General features: G+C 43.4%; 2 protein-coding genes across 2 annotated transcripts; one reads left to right on the top strand and one right to left on the bottom strand.

The window, feature by feature from the left end:
* The first annotated feature begins 397 nt into the window (after window positions 1-397).
* LOC147888508 (pentatricopeptide repeat-containing protein At5g27110-like) lies at window positions 398-3,672 on the top strand. The gene is made up of 2 exons (XM_087392168.1): window positions 398-1,951; window positions 2,120-3,672. The coding sequence occupies exons 1-2, from the start codon at window positions 811-813 to the stop codon at window positions 3,322-3,324; spliced, it is 2,346 nt and encodes a 781-aa protein (XP_087248294.1). The 5' UTR covers window positions 398-810; the 3' UTR covers window positions 3,325-3,672.
* A 12,017-nt stretch (window positions 3,673-15,689) lies between these two features.
* Window positions 15,690-20,341, bottom strand: LOC147888507 (pentatricopeptide repeat-containing protein At5g27110-like). Its single transcript, XM_087393044.1, has 2 exons — window positions 19,677-20,341; window positions 15,690-19,580 (listed from the first exon to the last, which is right to left on the bottom strand). The coding sequence occupies exons 1-2, from the start codon at window positions 19,813-19,815 to the stop codon at window positions 16,249-16,251; spliced, it is 3,471 nt and encodes a 1,156-aa protein (XP_087249170.1). The 5' UTR covers window positions 19,816-20,341; the 3' UTR covers window positions 15,690-16,248.
* Window positions 20,342-21,290: the final 949 nt, after the last annotated feature.

Below are 21,290 nucleotides of genomic sequence, written 5' to 3'. Positions count from 1 at the left end.
GTGCGCGCGCGCGCACATGCGCATGCATGCATGCATGACCGTTGTGGACCCTATTTCCACCAATCTAGGGCGAATGTGCCCCACGATAAGACCATGGGTGGATGAGTGTGGGGTTTGGACAATTTACATTTGCATTTTAATGAGCCTACAACAACATACAACGCGTGTGCATGCATGCATGCATGCATGCATGACCATTGTGGACCTTGTTTCCACCAGTCCAGGGTGGATGTGCCCCACGATAGGACCATGGGTGGATGAGTGTGGGGTTCGGACAATTTATATTTGCATTTTAATGAGCCTACAGCAACATACAAGACAACTTATGGAGCAACATACAAATACTTACATAAAATGGGAAGATATCACTCCATTGCTTACATATAGTGGGAAGATGATACACTGCCTGCAACGATAACCTTCGTGATGCTGTAGTCCATGTGAGTAAGAAGTCTTTGGGCTCACACCCTATGTACAGAGAACAAACCGAGAAAAAGAAAGACCCAATAAACAAATGCGTATTCACTTTGCAACAAAGGTACAGATGAGCAACTTTTGGAAGGGGCTTCACAGTCCTTGCGCTCTCTCACAGACCATGGTGGGCGATTCCTCAGACTAGATTTCCTCTCACATGGAGCTGTATCACGCCTCTGCAAGCGAGGCATCGCCCCTCAGCCTACCTCTGTCAATTTTCTCTCTGCAGAGCTTTGGGGACAGGATCCATCGGACCAGTCACAGCTGCCCAAAAGACTTGCTGCAAGATCCCCCCCACAGAAATCAGGTAGCTGTCTTCTCGCTTCTTCCTTGGTTATGGGCCGACAGCTTAGGCTGCTCCCCTGCAGTCAGTCCTTCGACAGAGCTGTAAATGCAGTTCTGAATAGGTTGCCTCAGCTGAAGGATGTCAAAGACAAGTATGCTTATTCAGAGGAACGTTTAAATTCGCTTCCAGTGTGTAAAGCAAACAATTTGATGCATATATATGTGAAGCATGGGAGCATGGTAAATGCCTTCCGTGTGTTCGACAGCATGCCAAAGCGTGATGTGGTGTCATGGAACATTATGATCTTTGGGTATGCCAAGCAGGAAGAGGGTGCACCAGCTTTGGAGTTATATGCACGAATGCACCAAGCAGGTTTCCACCCGAGTGCACGAACTTTTGTTGGTGTACTGAAGGCTTGCACTAGTCTGGCAGCGCTAGAAGAGAGGAAGCAAGGTGATCAGAAAATTGAGACAATAAGCTACCTAGCGAAAGGTAGAGCTATCCATTCCCAAATAATAGACTGTGGCTTTGAGTTGAATGTATTCGTGGGAACCACATTGGTGGATATGTATGCAAAATGTGGAAGCTTGGAGGACGCACAGCGTATTTTTGATAAATTGCCCCATCGTGATGTGGTTACTTGGACTACCATGATCCTGGGGTATGCTGAGCAAGAAGACAATGGGATGGCTTTGGAATTGTATGCAAGAATGAACCAGGAAGGTGTCCAGGGGAATGCTCGAACCTTTGTTGGCCCATTGAAGGCTTGTAGTAGCCTGGCATCACTTGAAGAGAGGAAGAAAATCGATAGGAACTTTGCGAAAACAGATTGCCTGGAGAAAGGCAGATCCATCCACGCTCAAGTAGTAAAGAGTGGCTTTGAGTTAGATGTATTTGTGGGAACGACCTTGGTGGATATGTATTCGAACTGTGGTAGTATGGAAGATGCACGGCGTGTCTTTGAGGAATTGCCTCATCGTAATGTGGTTACTTGGACTGCCATGATCCTGGGTTATGCTGAGCAAGAAGATGCTGCACTGGCTTTGGAATTGTATGCAAAGATGCACCAGCAGGGTGTTAAACCTACTGCTCGTACCTTTGTCAGTGCATTGAAGGCTTGCAGTAGGCTGGCAGCACTGGAGGGGGAGCAAGTTGACAGGAAAAGTGTAAAATCAGGATGCCTACAGAAAGGTAGAGCTGTTTATTCACAAGCATTTAAGGTTGGCTTTGAATCAGATGTATTCGTAGGGACCACTGTGATGGATATGTACGTGAAATGTGGGAGCATGGAGGATGCACAGTGTGTCTTTAATGAAATGCCACGTCATAACGTGGTTATGTGGACTACCATGATCCTAGGGTATGCTGAGCAAGAAGATAGCGTGCGAGCGTTGGAGTTATATGCACGGATGCACCAGGAAGGTTTCCAACCGAACCATCGTACCTTTGTTGGTGCCTTGAAGTCATGCAGTAGACTGGCAGCACTTGAAGATGGAGAACAAGTTTGCAGCAAATTCGTAAAATTAAGATGTCTGGAAAAAGGTAGGACAATCCACTCCCAAGTACTAAAGAGCGGTTTTGAGTCTGATATATTTGTGGGAACTACCTTGGTGAATGTGTATGTGAAATGTGGGAGCATGGAGGATGCACAGTGTGTCTTTCAGGAAACAGCTCATTGTGATGTCGTTACGTGGACTACCATGATCTTGGGATATGCTGAGCAAGAAGAAACTGAGAAGGCTTTTAGACTTTATGAACAAATGCAAGAGCATGGTCTTCCACCAAGTACCATTACCTTTGTTGCCGTTTTGAAAGTGTGTTGCAACATAGCCGCTCTGGAAACTGGAAAGAAACTCCATTCTCAAATCAGCAGGGTTGGTTTTGAGACTATTGCAATGGTGGCAGCCAGTCTAATAGACTTGTATGCTAAATGCGGGAGCATGATTGATGCACAGAAGTTGTTTGATTTACTGCCCACAAGGGACGTTGTAACATGGAGTGCACTGATTGCAGGCTATGCCTGCCTAGGAGAGAGTGAAGAGGCCTTTTTCTTGTTTGAGAGAATGAGACAAGAGGGCATACAGCCAAATGGGGTCACTTTTCTTAGTGTCCTCAGTGTATGCAGTCATGTAGGTCTAGTGGACAAGGGCGAGAACTACTTTCAGGCTATGGTCAAACAGTATGGCATTACCCCCACCATTGAGCACTATACATGCATGGTTGACCTTCTCGGCCGTGCAGGCCTAGTGGACAGGGCATTGGTAATGGTGGAGAAGATGCCTTTCCATCCTAATCTTGTCATATGGTTGAGTGTGTTGGGTGCTTGTAGAAAGTGGAAGAATGTAGAGATTGGAAGGCATGCATTTCAAAATGCAGTGAGATTGGATAAAAGGCTTTGTGTACCATATGTCCTGATGGCAAATATATATGCTGATTCTCACATGTGGAATGATTATGATAAGATTCAGGTAGTGGGAAGAAATCAGGAAGCATGGAAGCAGCCAGGAGTTGGACTGATTGGTGGTCTCCAAGCACAGTGGGCGGGTTGTGTACAGTCACACTAGCCAAAATTAATTGACACTAGTTGAGAAACGCCAAGGTCTACTGAAGTTTGCAGGCGATTCAGATATCCATTAGTTGTCCTCGAGCTCATCTTCCACCTTCATCCTCACTGATCTTCCACCCTCATCCGTTCTACACTTTACAACAATGTAAATAGTGCGCATATAACAATTGAACTGGCAAAGCATATATTTGACAGTTTTGCTGAGGCCTCCTATAGTGGACAAAGTTGTGGGGGCCTACATAGTGGAGTTCCTTTGAAACGCCCCTTGCCCCTTAAGAAAACAGTCCTTAAGTGCATATGCCTCCTCATACCAGCACTACTATCATAGATGCCCTTTTTTTGTATTCAGGCTTTAATACCTTACCTCTTACTATTTTGGAACAGGCTTGTGCCATTCTTTTACGTTCTTTTTTTATATTTATCCCTCAAAGATTATAAAAACTTAACTCACATATATGGTCCTCAATATATAATGTCATAAATTGTAGTGAAGGTACTTGATTTTTCATCCATCTATGGGTGTTGAGATATTAAGAGTTATCATTTGTGCTAAGATATCTTGTGAAGAAAAATTAGCAACTCATTCTTCCAATGGTGATCATGTTGAGGGCCCAGAAACAAATCAAACTCCCTCAGAATATTTGAAAAGGAAATAAATAGGGGTATTTGATCCAAAACCAATGTATCATTTGAAGATCGGGGGGATAGAGTGGAGTGCGCAAGATAGGTAATTGTACACTACTTGTATTAATCATAGACATGATAGGTAACTATACAGTATGTACTATGCATGACAATTTGATCATGAACATGAATGTAGACATGAACCACTTAGGGTACTTGTTAGGGTGTGAAGATGCTCTATTAAAGAACCTCAACACAAAGTTGACCTTATAGGTTAACTTGTGAAGATGCAATCCCGAAGGTTGTGATAGGCAAGAGTATCACCAACACAAAAGATATGACAACATTGTTCGAGGTATGCTATAGTAGAGTAATATTTGTTAAAGAATGTAGGATAATAGAAGATTGCATAATCAATGTGGGATAGAGGGGTTGAATAAATGGTGCGGCCGAAGATGCAAGTATGGTACTATGACGTGCTAAAGAGGTCCAAAAATTTGACAAGGCATAGTGCCTATCGAGCCTATATGCTCAACCACCACAAGTTGAAGGTGATCTGATGTGTGTGGCTAATCATCTATCAGCATAGGATGTAACATCTATGATAAACTCATAGTGGATGTGACATTATAAAGGCCTAGAAGCTTGAAATACAATCGAAAATGCATAAGATGTCCTTGAAGCATATGAGGTGCTAGATCCAACTCTCAAGTATAGACTATAAATGACATCCACAAGTGCATGCTGGAACACTGAGGTTCCCCAAGTTTCTCTATGGCCAATACTAATGATGTCCACTACATTGGGGTAGGACTACACACATCCTGAAATATCCTCATGGTAAGGAATGATATGCTAATGGGAGATCGTGGTGACCACTAGATCTAAGTGTGGTGTAATGCAACATGATTGAGCTAATGTTGCGATGTCCTAATGACTGATCTATAGATTTATATTAATGGATATTGTGTCTAAGGATGTGTTATGCTCTGTGTTAGAGGTGAAAGCACTAGTGATGGATGATAGAATGAAATCACCTGAGGAGCTGGATGCACTGAGGCATATATCTCCTCATACTATTAGGGATGTCAGAGCCTTCTACTAAGTACTTACCTACTATAAATCACCCAAGGAGCTGCATGCATTGAGTCATGTATCTACACATGTTGTTGGGGATGTGAGAGCCTTCTAATGAGGACTTACCTACTATAAATCTAAATGATCAATGGTGAAATTCTATTGAGCATCCACATCATTTGACATGGCAATAGATGGATTGGATCCATGCTTGAAAGAGGGAGATATAGAAAAATTAAAAAGAGAGGGAAATGAGAGAGAGGGCTATGAGTTGTGAAGTCTGAAAGAGAGAATCTCAAACTTTGAAAGAAAGAGGGAGGGGGGAGAAGGTCCAAGCATTGTGAAGTTTGGAAGAGAGTAATATGGAAAACTTTGAAAGAGAGTTTCAAATTTGGAATTTCTAGGATGAAATTTTGAGATTTTGAATTTTGAAATTTGAAGTTTGTAATTTATAATTTTAAATTTGAATTCTCAATTTAAATTATGAAACTTGAAAATTGATGTTTAAAATTAAATTTGAAATTGAAAACTGAAAATTATAAAATTTCCAAATCAACCTTGGTTCAATTTGAAACCAATACAACACACACACACACACACACACACGCATGCACACATGCGTGCTCAAAGAGAGAGAGAGAGAGAGAGAGAGAGAGATGTTTTATGAGAAAATTTCTAAGAGAGATAAATGATCATGCTTCGTATTAAAGGGCTTGTGGAATTGTGCTTCATCCTCATGTACGACCCCCAATGAGATCTAAGTTCACGGGTGTCTAAAAAATCTATCATTATATGGATTTTGTGCTTGGGACAATGAGTTGCTTGCCACTGAACAAAGTCCAAATGCATGGCCCTAAAGCCATCCTCAAATGTAAACATGGCATTACATCCTTATAGGACCTCAAGCCCCCACCCCTCCCCGGCCACCCTTGTAATGAAGCTAGGGCTCACACAAAGTTCAATATCTAGTCATCACAATGTTAGCCACTAGTGCCATCCCTGCCACATGCTTTGCTATAGCCACCTATATAAGTATTTGTGAAATCTACCTTTGCCACCACATGAATTCTAGTGTTGCCCCATCAAAACTATTGTTACTTTTGTACCTTCTACATGGATTTTGTATTTGCTCCCTTTAGGATATTACTATAGAAGATATATCCGATTGTCTAAGGTGGTTTGCAGTGTGTTTGAAGATGCATTTGATTACAAGTGTCTAGACAGAGGAAAGTACCTAAGTAGCCTTAAAGATAGTTCAAGATTTGATCCCTATCTGACACATGCTCGGAGATATGCCAAAGGTAAGTAGCTAGGTGAGAAGAACACTTGCACCCAAGGTATAGACCAGGTGAGAAGAACACCTGTACCAAGGTGGAAAGAGTTGGTAAAGATAGCTATGGATTTTAGAATGGATTTGAAACCAGAGATAGATGGTTGGTGGTAGCAGTGAATGTTAGTAGCAGAGGCCACCCAATAGCACTAGAGAGTTCAACGCTAAGGCATGGAAACATGCATGATGAGGTAGAAATTGACTATTATATCGATGCCCAGAGCAAGCTAGTCCCTAAGCTTCATTTGAGACATCCCAAGCTTAGATTGATATGGGAGAGTCCTTAAGGAAATGGTATGAAGAATCTGATATTTCTTCCACAAAAGCAAAGATTTTGAGTCGTTTGACGAGTCCATTCATGGCCTGAGACATAAGCATGGCCTTGGAAGGCATGAGTCAAGTCATTATCCTAGATAAGCCTCAAAGCTAGAATTAAGACAGAGAAGATTTGCCCATGCTTGGAGGTAGAGAAAGAACCAAGATACGAGTGGGATGCACCTGTCGGACCACATACTATGGGATTTTCTCTGATTGGTAGAAGATGAGTCTATCTAGAAGATATATTGGAGGACAAGCAGCCGCTTGTGATAGCTCATCCTCATAGCGCCTCAATAATATGTCGATGGCCATGTGCATAGTGATAGTTGACAACATGGAGCGGGTGGCCACTTAGCTCTAGTTAGTCATTGGGCTACTAGAATCAAAGTACCAAGTCCTACTTGGGCCAAAATAGTGTGGCTATAACCAAAAAGTCTCAAACCTATCGAACCCCCAAGTTGGAGTAGAATGCCCATTTCAAAATCTAATGTTCCTATTGGCTTCACTTACCTATTTCTCATAGGGGCAGAATTGGGAGACCAAGACCAAGGCCACTTGACCCACTACATAGGGTACCTAAGCTAGTGGCTATCAAGACAAAGGCAACACAAGCCACCAAAGTGAAATTCTAGGATGTCAAGGGAGCAGATGATGATACATACAACCATCTACAGAGTTTCCTTGGTATGCCATACTAATGGCACCACTGCCAAGGAGAAGGACATGATACCTTGACAAAGATAGTGCAACAATGGTGGTTTACCCAATTTCCATTTGGTTACTTCATAGATTGGTAGCAGTGGTATGAGGCTTTTCTTAGGAGTTTTAGACAAGAGATTAGTGAGAAGGATGTCCACACCAAGTTCACTAATATGAAGGAACATAAGAATGAGTCCATCCAAGACTTTTTGTTATGAATGAAATCCATCAAGTTAGCTGAGCATACCACTAGTCACTCCATGATTTGGTTGATAAGAGGTTGCACCCATCACAAGTCACTCCATGATTTGGTTGATTAGAGGTTGCATCCAGGTGGACCTTCAGCCCCCAAAGATTTTGAATCTGACTAAGACATATGAAGAGTTGTTGAACATTGCAATGGTCTTGGAAAAGAGTGGACCTACCAAGAACAAGCCAAATAAGAAAGACAAGGAGAGTGATGAGGAAGATTCCTCATCCAAGAAAGACAAGATGAAGTCTAAGGTCAATAAGGCTTTGAAGGAATTAAGTATCCGATGCAAGCCTAGTCCAAATGAAAAGTAGTACAACAAGCTAATGTCTTACACCAAGAACGTTTTCAACAAATTGGGTATCTGATGCAATCTTGGTCCAAACGGGAAGTGGTACAATGTGTTCTTGGCAAGGACACATTGAGGATGAGTGTCAGACTAATTATTGCAAAATCTGTACCAAATTTGGGCATGATAATTTCAAGTGGTGTAGATGTTCATTAGGTGACACTTAAAACTAAGTTCAAAGATGGATGCCCACCAAGGCTTGAGCAGGCCTTTAAAGATAAAGGAAAGAATGAAGAGGCAAAAACCAAGGACCATCAGAGATTCGATGCTACTTTTGTGGTGAGAATCATACAAAGTTTGAGTGCAAGTTGTGGTAAGAGCACCTTAATTTGTACTTTTGTGGCGAGAATCGTACAAATACTGAGTGGAAGTTGTGGTAGAAGCACCTTAAGTTGCTCAAAAGCAAAATAGAAGGAGAGAAGTTGACCCCAAGTGCTGAGATGTTTTAGAAAAACTGATAAACTCAGTTTAGGCCAAGGTGGTCACAAGGTCTAGTAGAGAGTCTCGAGAAAGGCGCACCTTAAACTTATAATATTAACTAGAAGGCACAGAAACAAGTGGTAGCCAAGATTGCAAAAGAACTAAAGAGGAAGGCACCCACCGTGGACTTGACTAGGCCTACATATGGTCATGCAATTAACTACACCAAGTGAGGCTACGACAATTGGATTACCAATTGAGCCAATCCAGTGCCCAAGTTTAGAATGATCCAAGCACAGGAAACCTTCACAATATGAAGATCAATCTAACATTGGCTAAGTTATTCAATCTTGCCCCGTATTTCTAAGAGTTCTTTTCTCAATAGCAACTTTGAGTGGAGGAGGAATCACCCCCCATCAACGATTCTTTGGTTACCATTCTGGTTATTGATATAGTAGTATTGGATGAGGAAGTTTTGATCATCACTATCAAGATCAAGAAGTGTGATTGGTGTGATCGTGAATGCTGGCTCTAATGTTAACATTACCTCGGAGGATGTGGCCAAGAAACTAAAGCTTAAGAATTTAAAATCTTCTCCATTTGGAGTAGTATAATGGATCAGGACCAGTTGAGCCCAAAGGTATGCTTCAGATGTCATCATGACCATAGGAGGAATACATTATACAACAAGTCTAATCCTCATTTCTTTGGGTATGACTTCTTATCCAACTTTGTTGGGAAGCCCATGGTGAAAAGTGCCAAGGTATTACATGATTGGGGATTTGAAATTATGATAGTCAAAAGTGAGGATGCCAAAGTGAAAATCCCTACCAATTCAAGCAAGGTACAAACTACTTGTTTCCCCACCAAGGACTTGGAAGGACTTGGATGTGAATCTTGGATTATGGAGTATGGAAATGTACTTTGGAAGCAAGGAGAGAAGCAAAGTCTAGAGATGAAGATGAGATAATTGTGTGTGGAGTAGTGGCAAAGTTCCGCTTGTAATATCTTGAGCTGGAAAGATAATTTGACGAGTAGTTTGATTGATTTATAGGGTGATGATAGACAAAATCCTCTCTACAAAAGATTTGTTCATACCTGCAAAATCATGATCTAGATTTGTTAACTCTAGATCATGACTTTGCAAGCCTTACATTTATGTGTAGGTCAATTGCCTTACACTTTCATGTGTATATCACTTGCCTTACACTTTTGTGTAAGTTACTTTGCCTTACACTATTCTATAGGCCACTTGCCTTACAATTTTGTGTAGGCCACTTGCCTTACAATTTTGTGTAGGACATTTTGCATTACACTTTTGTGTAGGACACTTTTGCCTTAGAGTTTTGTGTAAGGGTGGAAACAAGAACATGCATAAATATCTTTGGGGAACACCCTATCAAGATAGACCTCATTAGTACATTATGCAAGACCTTGACTATGGAACAACAAAATGCGATATCTGATTTAGAAGAGGAAGGCGGGGGAGGAGAGAATGAAATTGATTTCGGAATTAGAGAAAGTTGTTTCCAGTGAGTCTGAGGTCTCTAAACAAGTGTTCGAGTTCACTTCTGTGTTCTTGTGATTGATCTCCCTTGCATTGATGCTCCCATACACTATGTATTAGCATGCCCTTACCCTTGCACTACTCCTCCCACCTCCTCCTCCCATCTCCTCCTTGTCCTCCCTCTTCCTCCTCTCTCCTCCCTCCTCCTCCTTCTCCTCCCTCCACCTCGTCCTTCCTCCCTCAATCCTCCTTCTTAAACCTTCTTGAAGTCATGAAGGAGACTAGCTCTCCACTCCTCAACCTTGAACTCGTCCTAAACCCTATAACCTTCTCTAAACCTTGGAACTCCTATCTAGCTTTCTCAACCTTTTTACTTCTAATCCCTACAACCCCCTTCTAAACCCTTGAACCCCTATGGAAGTGAGAACCTCCACCAATCTTGCAATCAGTCCCTCTTTTTCACCTCAGCATCCACAAGAGCTACTTTCCATGCTTTAACCAACACCTCTCCCCAAATATGACCCGAGGACCTATGCTGCACTTGTGAACACCTATGCTACAATGAGAAATGGCATGACTATAGGTGACCAACACCCTCATAACCTAGAAATGAAAGAGATAGTGACAACATCTTAGTGATGTTGCTAGGGAGGTTAGCGCTTGAAGTGAAAGCCGAGCACATGTTTGCATGTGTGAGAAAGAATGCCCTTCAAAAATCCATCCAAGATATGTCCCTCAAGGAAAAGGAGTGCAAAAATGCTTCCAATTGGTGCAAAATGATGAACTTTACATCCTAAATAACGGTGACTTACATAAGCACATTAATCCAATAATATCAAAATTAACCTTTAAACCCTCACATGTTATAAAACCAATCCCCCCCCTTATTATTTATTTCCCCTCACTTTTACAAGACATCTCCCTCTCTCCTCCACCTCCAAGTTTTGTCAATCCTCCAAATTTTCTGTGTACGTCCACTTTCTATCTACCATCTCCTCCACCTTTCATCCACCACCACCACCACTTTTTTTGTCCATCTCCACAGCCATTTTCCCCATCAATCTCCTCCCCTCCTCTTTTCGTTCCATTGCCGCCTCCACCTTACATCCACCATCTCCATTCCCTCCACAATGATTTATTCCATTCGTCCCTATTTTCCACCATCGTTTTTTCTATCAAGCACCCTCCCCTCATTCTTCTCTTTTCCACCACCCCCACCTTTCCTTTTCTATCAATCCCCTATTTTAGTTCCATCCATCTCCCCCCTCCCTCTTCTCCCTTTCCATTCTCTTTACCCCTTCCATTGGAGCATCCCCACCCCCATCCTCACCTTTCCACTTCTGTTTTCACCACCACTCCTCTTCCCACCCTCCTTCCATCCCCTCTCTCTAACACCACTTCCCTTTCCCCCTCCTCTCTTTTTTTCATCCTCTCTCTCTAACCCCTCTCTCATTCTCTCTCTCTCACCCCCTCTTCCTCTCTCCTCTCCTCCTCTTCCATTCCCTTCCCCTTTCCTATTTTCTCTCACTATTGCGTCTCATTCTCTCCCTAACCCCCTAACTACCCCCTTCCTCCACTTCCTCTCCCTTCTGCTCTCTCTACCCCCTCTCACTACCCTCTGATCACCCTAAAACAATCTCCCTATTTCTACCCCCTCCTCACCCTTGAAATCGCCCTTCATTTTCCACACATTAGGCGGTGCGCTTTGGGTTCCACAGGCCCTCGATCACTGCTCTTTGGGTCCCATGGGCCCTCGATCACTATGTTGGGTGGTGTGCTTTTTGAGCACTACACATGCTAGGTGGTATGCTTTAGGTGCCGCATGTGGAGCGGTGCACTCTGGGCATCGCAAGTCTTTGGTTGCCATGCCGACCATGCATTGGATTGCTTTCTTGGGCATAGTGCTCCGCCGATCTTACGCCATCACCCGCTCGATTTTCCACAATTGGTCTTATGCTGCTACACTCTGGTAATCTCATGCCACTGCTCATGGCCATTGGGTGCCATGCCACCTGACCCCCTCTGTTGCCACTGTGATATGACTATACCTTGACTTCCACCCCTATCCTCATCTTCGCTCCCCTCATGGCCATGTCACAGGCCTCCTCCCCAAGGCACCATGTCAACGCCGTGTCTATTGAAGCAGTGGTGTTAAGGTTAGTGATCATGGACTTTTGCAAAGCACCCCATCCCATGGACACAACCACAGACTTGATGCCCTATAATAGGAAAACCTTGAGAAAAAAGGGAATTTCTCATGTGTACTACATTGTCAGGCTACAAAAAGATTTCAAGAAATTAAGGCAGCCCATGAACCTATAAAATCCTTATATAGTTACTATAACAATCCTAGTTTTTCATGTTTTTAAATAGTATTTCCTTGTTGGAATTTTCAAAATGCACCTTTGGAACAAGTTCTTTTTTTTTCAACTAGTGTTAATAGTAGGTATCAAATCGCAAAGTTCTTCCTAAGGATCTAGTTGAGTGCCCAAAGATAGCAAACATCGTACACGCTGAAACCATGAGAAAGTCCCCATACTTGGATCAATTGGCACATGCTAGACAACAAAGATTTTGAAAAACCACTGAGGCAACAAAGAGATGTGATCACAGTGATCCATGGGATGTATGTATACATAATTTCCCTCCATATATATTTTAATGTTTTGCTTTGATCTTGAATATGCATCAAAATATTTAAATAACTTTTTCATGCAATGATGATAGAAATTCATCAAAATTACAAAGCTCACCCTTGACAAGAGCACATCCAAACACGACATCCATATGATCCATCTTCCATAGACATCTTTGAAAAGAGGATAAAAACAAGAAAAATAGACATAGCTGGCCAACTCCCTAACACATTGGGGAAGGTTGAGTCACTCAAAGAAGACAAAAAAGCAAAGGATGCAATCAAAGAGGGAGAGGATTTTGTGAGGGTAAGACAAGAACCTCACATGGCTTCCATTTATGGAACCTTGTTTCGCTGCTTGGAGGGGCTATCTCAAGATAACATCCAAGAACTACAAGATAAGATCATGAACCATAATGTTGTCCTCGAAAGTCAAAGAAGGAAAATTTTTTGGATAGATATGGAAGATGCCATAAAGAAGATGAAAGCAAACCATGTCCTCAAAGGAGCACTTGCAAAATATTACAGTACGCTTGCTAGAGGTAAGAAGTTCAAGAATTGGGATTCTATCGTATCTGCTTGTAGAATTATAGATAAAGAATATAGAAAAATTGGTAGATGGTTTCAGGAGTGTATTAAAAATGCATTGAGCAAGACAAGGCATTTCCATTACTAGTTACCGATATGAGAACCTCACGTTACCTGTGACACATTGAACCATTCGATAAAAACATTCCACGGTCGTATCTACAGCAGTGGGGGCACACTTTGAATGTATGGATATTGCAAATAAGTTGCCTGGTGATCTTCTTTTGGGTCTTCTTATCGTCAACATGGTGTGAGAAGCAAAATAGAATCAATGCAGTCAAGAGGATTTTTCTCATTTAATAACACTCTTGGATTTGATTAACAAAAATGATCAATTTGTCCTATTTGCACTCGTTAAGGAATTAGAAGTCATTGGATGTACAAAGCAGCAAAATTGGAATACCACCTTTGAATGGGGCTCATATGAAAAGGATGCCACTCGAACATCTCAATAGTGCATGGTGATTCATGTCTTGTTTTACAAATGAGATGATTATAATCCTCTCCAGCTCATGTCATCTAACTATGAATCCAATCTCTCTAGGGTAGAAACAGGGGATGTAGAAGAGAGGTGGAATTCATAATATGTTGGTGGTTTGATTGATTCATTCTGTCAAGATGGAGACCATGTTGTAGATGTATTTACACGTGGGGTGGTCACTCAAGAGGCACTCTTAAAGAAATGAAGAGTTGTAGCCCTCACAAAATTAGAAGGTGAAGTGGGAGATTTGGAGGCAATGTATGAACACCTTATTGACGTTAATGAGTCTTTGAAAGTATGGATGGGAATAGACATCCATAAATACAAGGCATCATGCAAGGAAACTCTAATAACAAATGAGAAAACTCTGGAACAAATACTCAATGGAGCAAAAAACCCTACTCCAAGCAGTTCTGATGATGAAGGTAAAGATACGACAAACAAGGAGGACTAAAACAATGAAGATGCATAAGATATTTGGAATTAATATTTTATACATTGGATTATTTGTATTTTTTCTTTTTGTTTGATACGGTCCCAATATGCTACTCAAGCTGTAGTAAGCTACATTGCAGGCACTGTCCACTCTCCGTGTGCAGAGTGCACCAGGCGCCTAGTGTAGATGCATCAGATGGCCATGTAGATGCTCCAAACTACCTCAAGTCGGCTTGGGCAGGTTGCTCCAGATCTCCTTGGGCTTTTGCATCAACTTCACGAACCAACCCTACAATCAACAACCAACCCTCCAAAATGCCTTGAATCTACGGAACAATGCCCTAGATTTGTATTAGCTCAGCACTCCCTTGGTCCCTTGTGAATGATGTTGAATGATGCCTGTATGTCTCATTGGGTTCCAATGAACACTGGCGCAAGGCCATAAGGTCGACATTGTGAAGGCAAAAGATAAGAGAGGTGTCATCCGACCATTGAACCACTCTTGGACACGATCACAAATATGGTCATCTCCGAAATATCGAGAGTAGATAGCATACTATAGAGTACTACTACAAGATGTACCGCATCTAGGAAGTCGAGGCTATGTAGGCTTGGGATCTACTGAATGACATGTGGCCAAGCCCCATACCAAGGCAGAATGAAAACACTTGAGGATGCCTCACGACCCAATAAAGAAAGATTAAAACGGCTTGAGCAACAATTGGGGCCAATGTTGAACCCCCAAAACAAAGGGGTCCAAAAAAGCGAATGTGGGACAAGTGACCCATCCGCCAATGTGTGTGTCGTCTGGATTGGACCACAATAAGGGCCGAACCATGATGTATGCACATTACGACGGAAGTCGAATCCAAGTCTGGGGATCTTCTATCAGAACAATGGAAGGGTGACATCAAAGGCTAGACTCCAAGCATCAAGGGCAGGGTGAGAGTTTATAAGTAGTAGTCCGTTGTAGAGGGGTTCCAATTCCACTAGTTGCATGAATTGTTAGTGGAGTGTTGAGTGTGGCATTGCCACGAATAGTTGAGGATAGGCTTTTGTACTTAGTGGATGATGAGTTGATGAAAGTGTGACTGTCTCAAAGGAACAGGGGTGTAGAGTTTGGCTTGTGCCGATTATACTGCCTTGTGCAGAGTCGATGGAATGAATAGAACACCTCTTGTCTTCAAGAACACATTTGTCCATTGCTCTTCTTCGCCTACGAACAAGCGTAGTGCATGCATTGTGAGCATGCCAAGCCATGTCACTGAGCCAATTCTTCCTTGCAACTGGAAATAGGCATACTGCATCCACAGAAGCCTAGCACATGCATTCTGACTGCACGTCCAAGCGAATGCAATGTACATATAGCAGCAGCACACGATTCGTAGCTAGCACTGACCTAGCAGGCTGGACTCAGGCCTAACTGATTTGGGTGTCACAAAATGATTCCATTCTTCCAATCACACCCCCTCATCTTGTCGATGTCAACAAGTCCCTAGATTGGTATTTGCTTTTCTAGATCTAGGGGCAGGGCGGACGACATTTAAAGTACTGCTCCTAACAGAGAACGTCAAGATATGAAGTGGCTACTCGGTGCTGGTCACACTTTTGTGGGAGTATAAAGTAGTATAAAGTAGTATTGAGCCTTTGTTAAAGCCCTCTTCCCCAAAGGGTATGACAGCTATCACTAATCACAGTGGGAGGAAAGGCAAGAACTTCCTCTCTCCAAACTTGGGAGATCCAGATGTGTCCTCACACTGCTGATGTCTTCTTGACTGCAATGCAGAGTTTCTCAAGATCTTCAGGATCAATCGGTGGATTCTGCCACACCATGATTCAAAGGACCATCAAGGTTCACCACATCTGGGTGCATCTCTATACTCAGCATTGGTTACCCAGCACTGGTTTTCTTGCACAGAATCCAATGTCATCTCACAACTTCCAACTTTGAAGTCGTGTCTGCAACTTGCATCTCTGCAAATAACCGTGAGACATACAAGTATTGAGGCTTGAGCTCAAGACTAAGATCATCACAAACCTGCAGACTTTTACCACATTATGTCTATGCCCTCCAATGTCAGTACTATAGCTAAGGCCAGCGTCTTACTGTGTCAACAAGTGCATCTTCCTTTCCATCATCATGTATTGCCTCTAAAATGGTTAGATAATGAAGATAGACTTTCTCATACTGTTTGAAAAGTCAGAGATTTCAGCTTGCATACCCATCTTTGACCTCCCATGCATGGACCATTCTGCTATGATTGGCCCACCAGCTCTGGCCTGACTTATTCCCCGCTTGAGTGTTCTTTCTCATTTCCTGGATCTTATCAATTTCTTCCTGCATGCGTGCATCGGCATATATGTTTTCCATTAAAACATATGAAGCGGAAAGTCTTTCATCTAATCCCACCACATTTGCAAAAGCATGCATTCCAGCCTCTACATTCTTCCAATTTCGACAAGCACCCAACACACTAGACCATACAGCTACGTCAGGATGGAAAGGCATCTTCTCCACCATCGCCACTGCCTCATCTACCTGGCCGGCACGGCCAAGGAGATCAACTAGGCAAGTATAGTGCTCAATAGTAGGGACAATGCCATACTGTTTGCTCATAGCCTGCAGGTATTTCTGGCCGTTATCCAAGAGACCAACATGACTGCATACAGTGAGAACACTAAGAAATGTGACCTCGTCTGGTTGTATGCTTTCCTGCCTCATTCTCTCAAACAAATGAAACACAAGTGTGCTTTCTCCCTGGCGGGCATATCCTGTGATCAGTGCACTCCATGGTACAATGTTCCTAGTGGGCAATGCATCAAACAACTGTTGGGCATCAACCATGCTCCCACATTTAGCATACATGTCAATAAGACTGGTTATCACAGTTGGAACAGTCTCAAAACCAATCCTCGTAATTTGAGAATGAAACTCCTTTCCAGTTTCCAGAGCAGCTGTGTTGCAACATGCTTTCACAACAGCAACAAAGGTAATGCTACTTGGTGACAGACCTTGCTCACACATTTGTGAAAAAAGTCTTAACGCTTCCCCACTTTTGTCTTGCTCAGAATACCCCAAGATTATGGTATTCCAAGTAGCCACATTATCATGAGGAAGTTCATCAAAGACATACCGTGCATCCTCAATACTCCCACATTTCACATACATATTAACCAATGTGTTTCCCACATATGCATCTGACTCCAAGCAACTCTTCAGTATTTGGGAGTGGATGGCTCTACCTTTTGCCAAGCATCCTATTATCACAAATTTTCTGCAAGGTTGCTTACCCTCTTCCAGTGATGCCAAGCTACTGCAAGCCTTTAATGCAGCAACAAAGGTCCGAGCATTTGGTTGGACACCTTCCCTGTGCATCCGTGCATATAATTCCAAAGCCAGTGCACTGTCTGCTTGCTCAGCATACCCCAAGATCATGGTGGTCCATGTAACCACATTACGATGAAGCAATCCATTGAAGACATGCCTTGCATCATCCATACTACCATATTTTATATACATGTCCACCAGAGCAGTTCCCACAAACGCATCTGACTCAAGGTGACTCTTTACTGCTTGGGAGTGTATGGCTTTACCTTTTGCCAGGCGTGCTGTATCTTCCTTCCCTCCTTCCACTGTTGCCAGGCTAGTGCAAGCCTTCAATGCAACCAAAAAGGTGCGAGCATTCAATTGGATACCCTCTTGCTGCATCTGCGCATATAATTCGAAGGCGAGTGCATTTTCTTCGTGCTCAGCATACCCAAGGATCAGGGTAGTCCAGGTGACTACATCACAATGAGGCAATTCCTGAAAGATGTAGGATGCATCCTCCAGGCTCCCACATTTTGCATACATATTGACCAAGCTGTTTCCCACAAATACATCTGACTCAAAGCCACTCTTCACTATTTCAGAATGCATGGCTCTGCTTTTCATCAGGCATCCTATTTTCCCGTCGACTTGATTTCCATGTTCCTGCAGTCCCAGGATACTGCAAGCCTTTACAGTGCCAACGAAGGTTCGATCACTAGGTTGGACACCTTCCTGCAGCATCCGTGCATACAGTGTCAAAGCAAGAGCACTGTCTCCTTCCTCAACATGCCCCAGGATCATGGTAGTCCATGTAACCACATTACGATGAGGCAGTTCATCAAAGACTCTCCATGCATCATCCATGCTCCCACTTTTTGCATATGCATTCACCAAGCTGTTTCCTACAAATACATTGGCCTCAAAGCCACTCTTTACCACTTTAGAGTGGATTGCTCTGCATTTCACCAGGCATACTATTTTCACAGATTTCCTGTCAATTTGCTTCCCCTCTTCTAGTGCTGCCAGGCTACAGCAGGCCTTCAATGAGCCAACAAAGGTTCGATCATCCGGTTGGACACCTTCTTGGTGCATATAGGCATACAATGCTAAAGCCAGTGCACTCTCCCCTTGTTCGGCATACCCAAGGATCATAGTATTCCACGCAACAACATCACGTTGAGGGGATTTGTCAAAGACATTCCATGCATCCTCCATGCTCCTACATTTTGCATACATGTTCACCAAAGTATTTCCTATGACTACATCTGATTCAAAGCCATTCTTTACAATTTGGACATGGACGGCTCGACCTTCTGGCAGGCATCCTCTTGTCTCAAAGCTCCCGTCACCATGCTTCCCCACTTCTAGTGCTGCCAAGCTACTGCAAGCCTTCAGTGTGCCCACAAATGTTCGAGCATTTGGTAGGACACCCTCTTTATGCATCTGAGCATACAATTCCAAAGCCGTAGCACCGTCTTCTTGTTCAACATACCCTAGGATCATAGTAGTCCACCTAATCACATCACGATGGGGCAATGCATCGAAGACACACCGTGCATCCTCCATGTTCCCACATTTTGCATACAAACTCACCAAGCTGTTTGCCACAAATATATCCAACTCAAAACCTCTCCTTACTACTTGGGAGTGGATGGCTCTACCTTGCACCAGAGGTGGTATTTTCACAAAGTTCCAGTCGACTTGCATCTCCTGTTCTAATGGAGCTAGGCTGCTGCAAGCCTTTAGTACACCTACAAAGGTTCGATCGTTAGATTGGACACCTTTCTGGTGCATCTGTGCATACAATTGCAAAGCCAGTGCACTGTCTTCTTGCTCAGCAAACCCTAGGATCATCGTATTCCACGTAACAACATCACGATGAGGCATTATATGAAAGACACACATGGCATCAGCCATGCTTTTGCATTTTGCATACATATTCACCAAGGTGTTTCCCACAAATCCATCCAACTCGAAGCCACTCTTTACTACGCGGGAGTGGATTGCCATTCCTTTCGCCAGGCATCCTAGTTTTGCAAATCTCCTTTCCACACGCTTCCCTTCCTCCAGTGTTGCCAGGCTACTGCAAGCCTTAAGAGCACCAACAAAGGTTCGATCATTCGGTTGAATAGCTTCCTTATGCATCAACCCATACAACTCCAAAGCCCGGTCACCCTCTTCCTGCTTGGCGTGGCCCAGGATCATTATATTCCATGAAACAACATTGCGCTCTGGCATGTTGTCAAACACGTGGTGAGCATCTATCATATTTCCACTCATCGCATACATATGCAGCAATTTGTTTGTCGTAAACACAGCATCCTCACCTGAAATTTCTTCCCTATGGGAATGAATTTCCTTAACCTGCTTCAGCTTAGGCAATCTCTTGAGGACGGCATTTCCAGCTCTGCAAGAGCCAAAGGAATGGCAGCAGGAGGGCAGCCGAAGCTGGGAGGCCATAACCATGGAAAGACAGCTACGTTACACCACACAAAACCCAATAGAAAGACAATTCTGCTGGGGCAATATAGATAACTTCCCGACGAGCCTCCCCGCCACAGTAAGAGCGACATGGTTTGAGATCGGAGTACACCATAATTTTGCATGAGTATCGGGTAGTGAGAGATGAAGATGAACTTATAAAGTTTAATATAAAATGTTTTTGTCACGCCACAGCAAATGCAGTTTGTTTTGCTATGGGGATTGTGGAAGGGCTTAAATGAATGCTATCATGGAAGGATAACGTGAGAAGGTATTTAATCTAAGGGTGAGGTTGTTATAGAGGAGATGAGAGGGAGATCGTCGATTAGACTAGGCTAGGCTAGGTTGTGCATGTCTGTCACGCGGCCTCTGCATGATGGAGGGTTCAAGTAGGGGCTAGAAACGCATGTGTTGCCTTTCGGGAGAAGGGAAGGGGATAATGAGTGAAGAGGATGGGCACGTTGCAGCAGCCTCGAAAGAGGCGGAAACGGAGCTAGTGGTCATCACTCACTATGATGATGAAGAAGAGGAGCTACCCAACGCGCCATCCTATGTTGACATCCTGGTGAATAAGCTTCGTGGAGGCTTCTCCCAACTGGATGATGACGAATCTAATCATATCTTGCAAGCTGAACTGGCACGAAGAGCGAAGGAGGTGGCCAATAGGACGTGGTTCGAAAGCTAACATAAGCACACGGTTGTTTGCAAGCCTCAAACGGAAGATGTTAAGCCCGAGCTAGCCAAGCTGGTGAAAGGAGCTGTCTACCTATTCTTCATCGAAAGAGTCCCCTTCCAAGAGGAGCTCTCTCAATTTATGGTGTACGAATGTGACCTACCACCAAGCTACCACTCAGCAAGGTTCATGGGAAGAGGCTTCCTCCTAGTGATGTGTGTGTCGTAGGCAGTGCGCAACGAGCTGGTGGGATGGGTTGTTTTTTTTTATTCGCAGGCACTTCTATTATGGTGCTTCCTTGGAGTCCAGTGTTCTCTATCGATGAGTTCTTGTTCCACGACTGCCCCACATGGTTTGAATCCCCCGGCATGTCGGCCTAACTCGTCGAGAAGTTGAAAAGGGTGGCCACATCTCTGGGAAAGGTCTTATTGGTCCCACATGCATCGAAATCTCCTACGGGAAAAAGAAGGGTATGGATCCTCTGGGATCGGAGCCAGGAGATCCCTGAGTTCGTGGAGATCGTGTTCCCTAACGGCACACCAGTGGCTCTCCACATTAAGTTTGTCCCATGTTACATCTACAAGAAGCTGGGTCATTATGCAAAGAACTGCCCGAAGAGGAGTGATAATACATCATTGGCTCGAGAGGTACAAGCTATCGAGGAGAATACTCCACAGAAGGGACAGCAAGAGGTGATTTGGAAGTTTCACAAGTGGAGGTTATACAATCCCATGCAGAAATACCCAAGAAGATGGCACACATGCATGAAGATTCCATAGGTAGTCGC

The sequence above is a fragment of the Dipteris shenzhenensis genome, chromosome 21 (assembly GCF_047967505.1).
Source record: "Dipteris shenzhenensis isolate YYH24624 ecotype China chromosome 21, Dip_SZ_1.0, whole genome shotgun sequence".
Taxonomy (NCBI): Eukaryota; Viridiplantae; Streptophyta; class Polypodiopsida; order Gleicheniales; family Dipteridaceae; genus Dipteris; species Dipteris shenzhenensis.
The sequence above is the reverse complement of the archived record's forward strand: the minus strand, read 5'-3'. Positions and strand labels throughout refer to the sequence as shown.

Bases quoted from the DNA above. Each gene is read 5' to 3' on its own strand.
- LOC147888507 (XM_087393044.1), bottom strand. From the start codon at position 19,815: ATGGTTATGGCCTCCCAGCTTCGGCTGCCCTCCTGCTGCCATTCCTTT. The intron at 19,581-19,676 runs GTGAGGATGCTG...ACAACATGCCAG, and splicing joins CCATAGGGAAGAAATTTCAG to AGCGCAATGTTGTTTCATGG.
- LOC147888508 (XM_087392168.1), top strand. From the start codon at position 811: ATGGGCCGACAGCTTAGGCTGCTCCCCTGCAGTCAGTCCTTCGACAGA. The intron at 1,952-2,119 runs GTAGAGCTGTTT...CCATGATCCTAG, and splicing joins ATCAGGATGCCTACAGAAAG to GGTATGCTGAGCAAGAAGAT.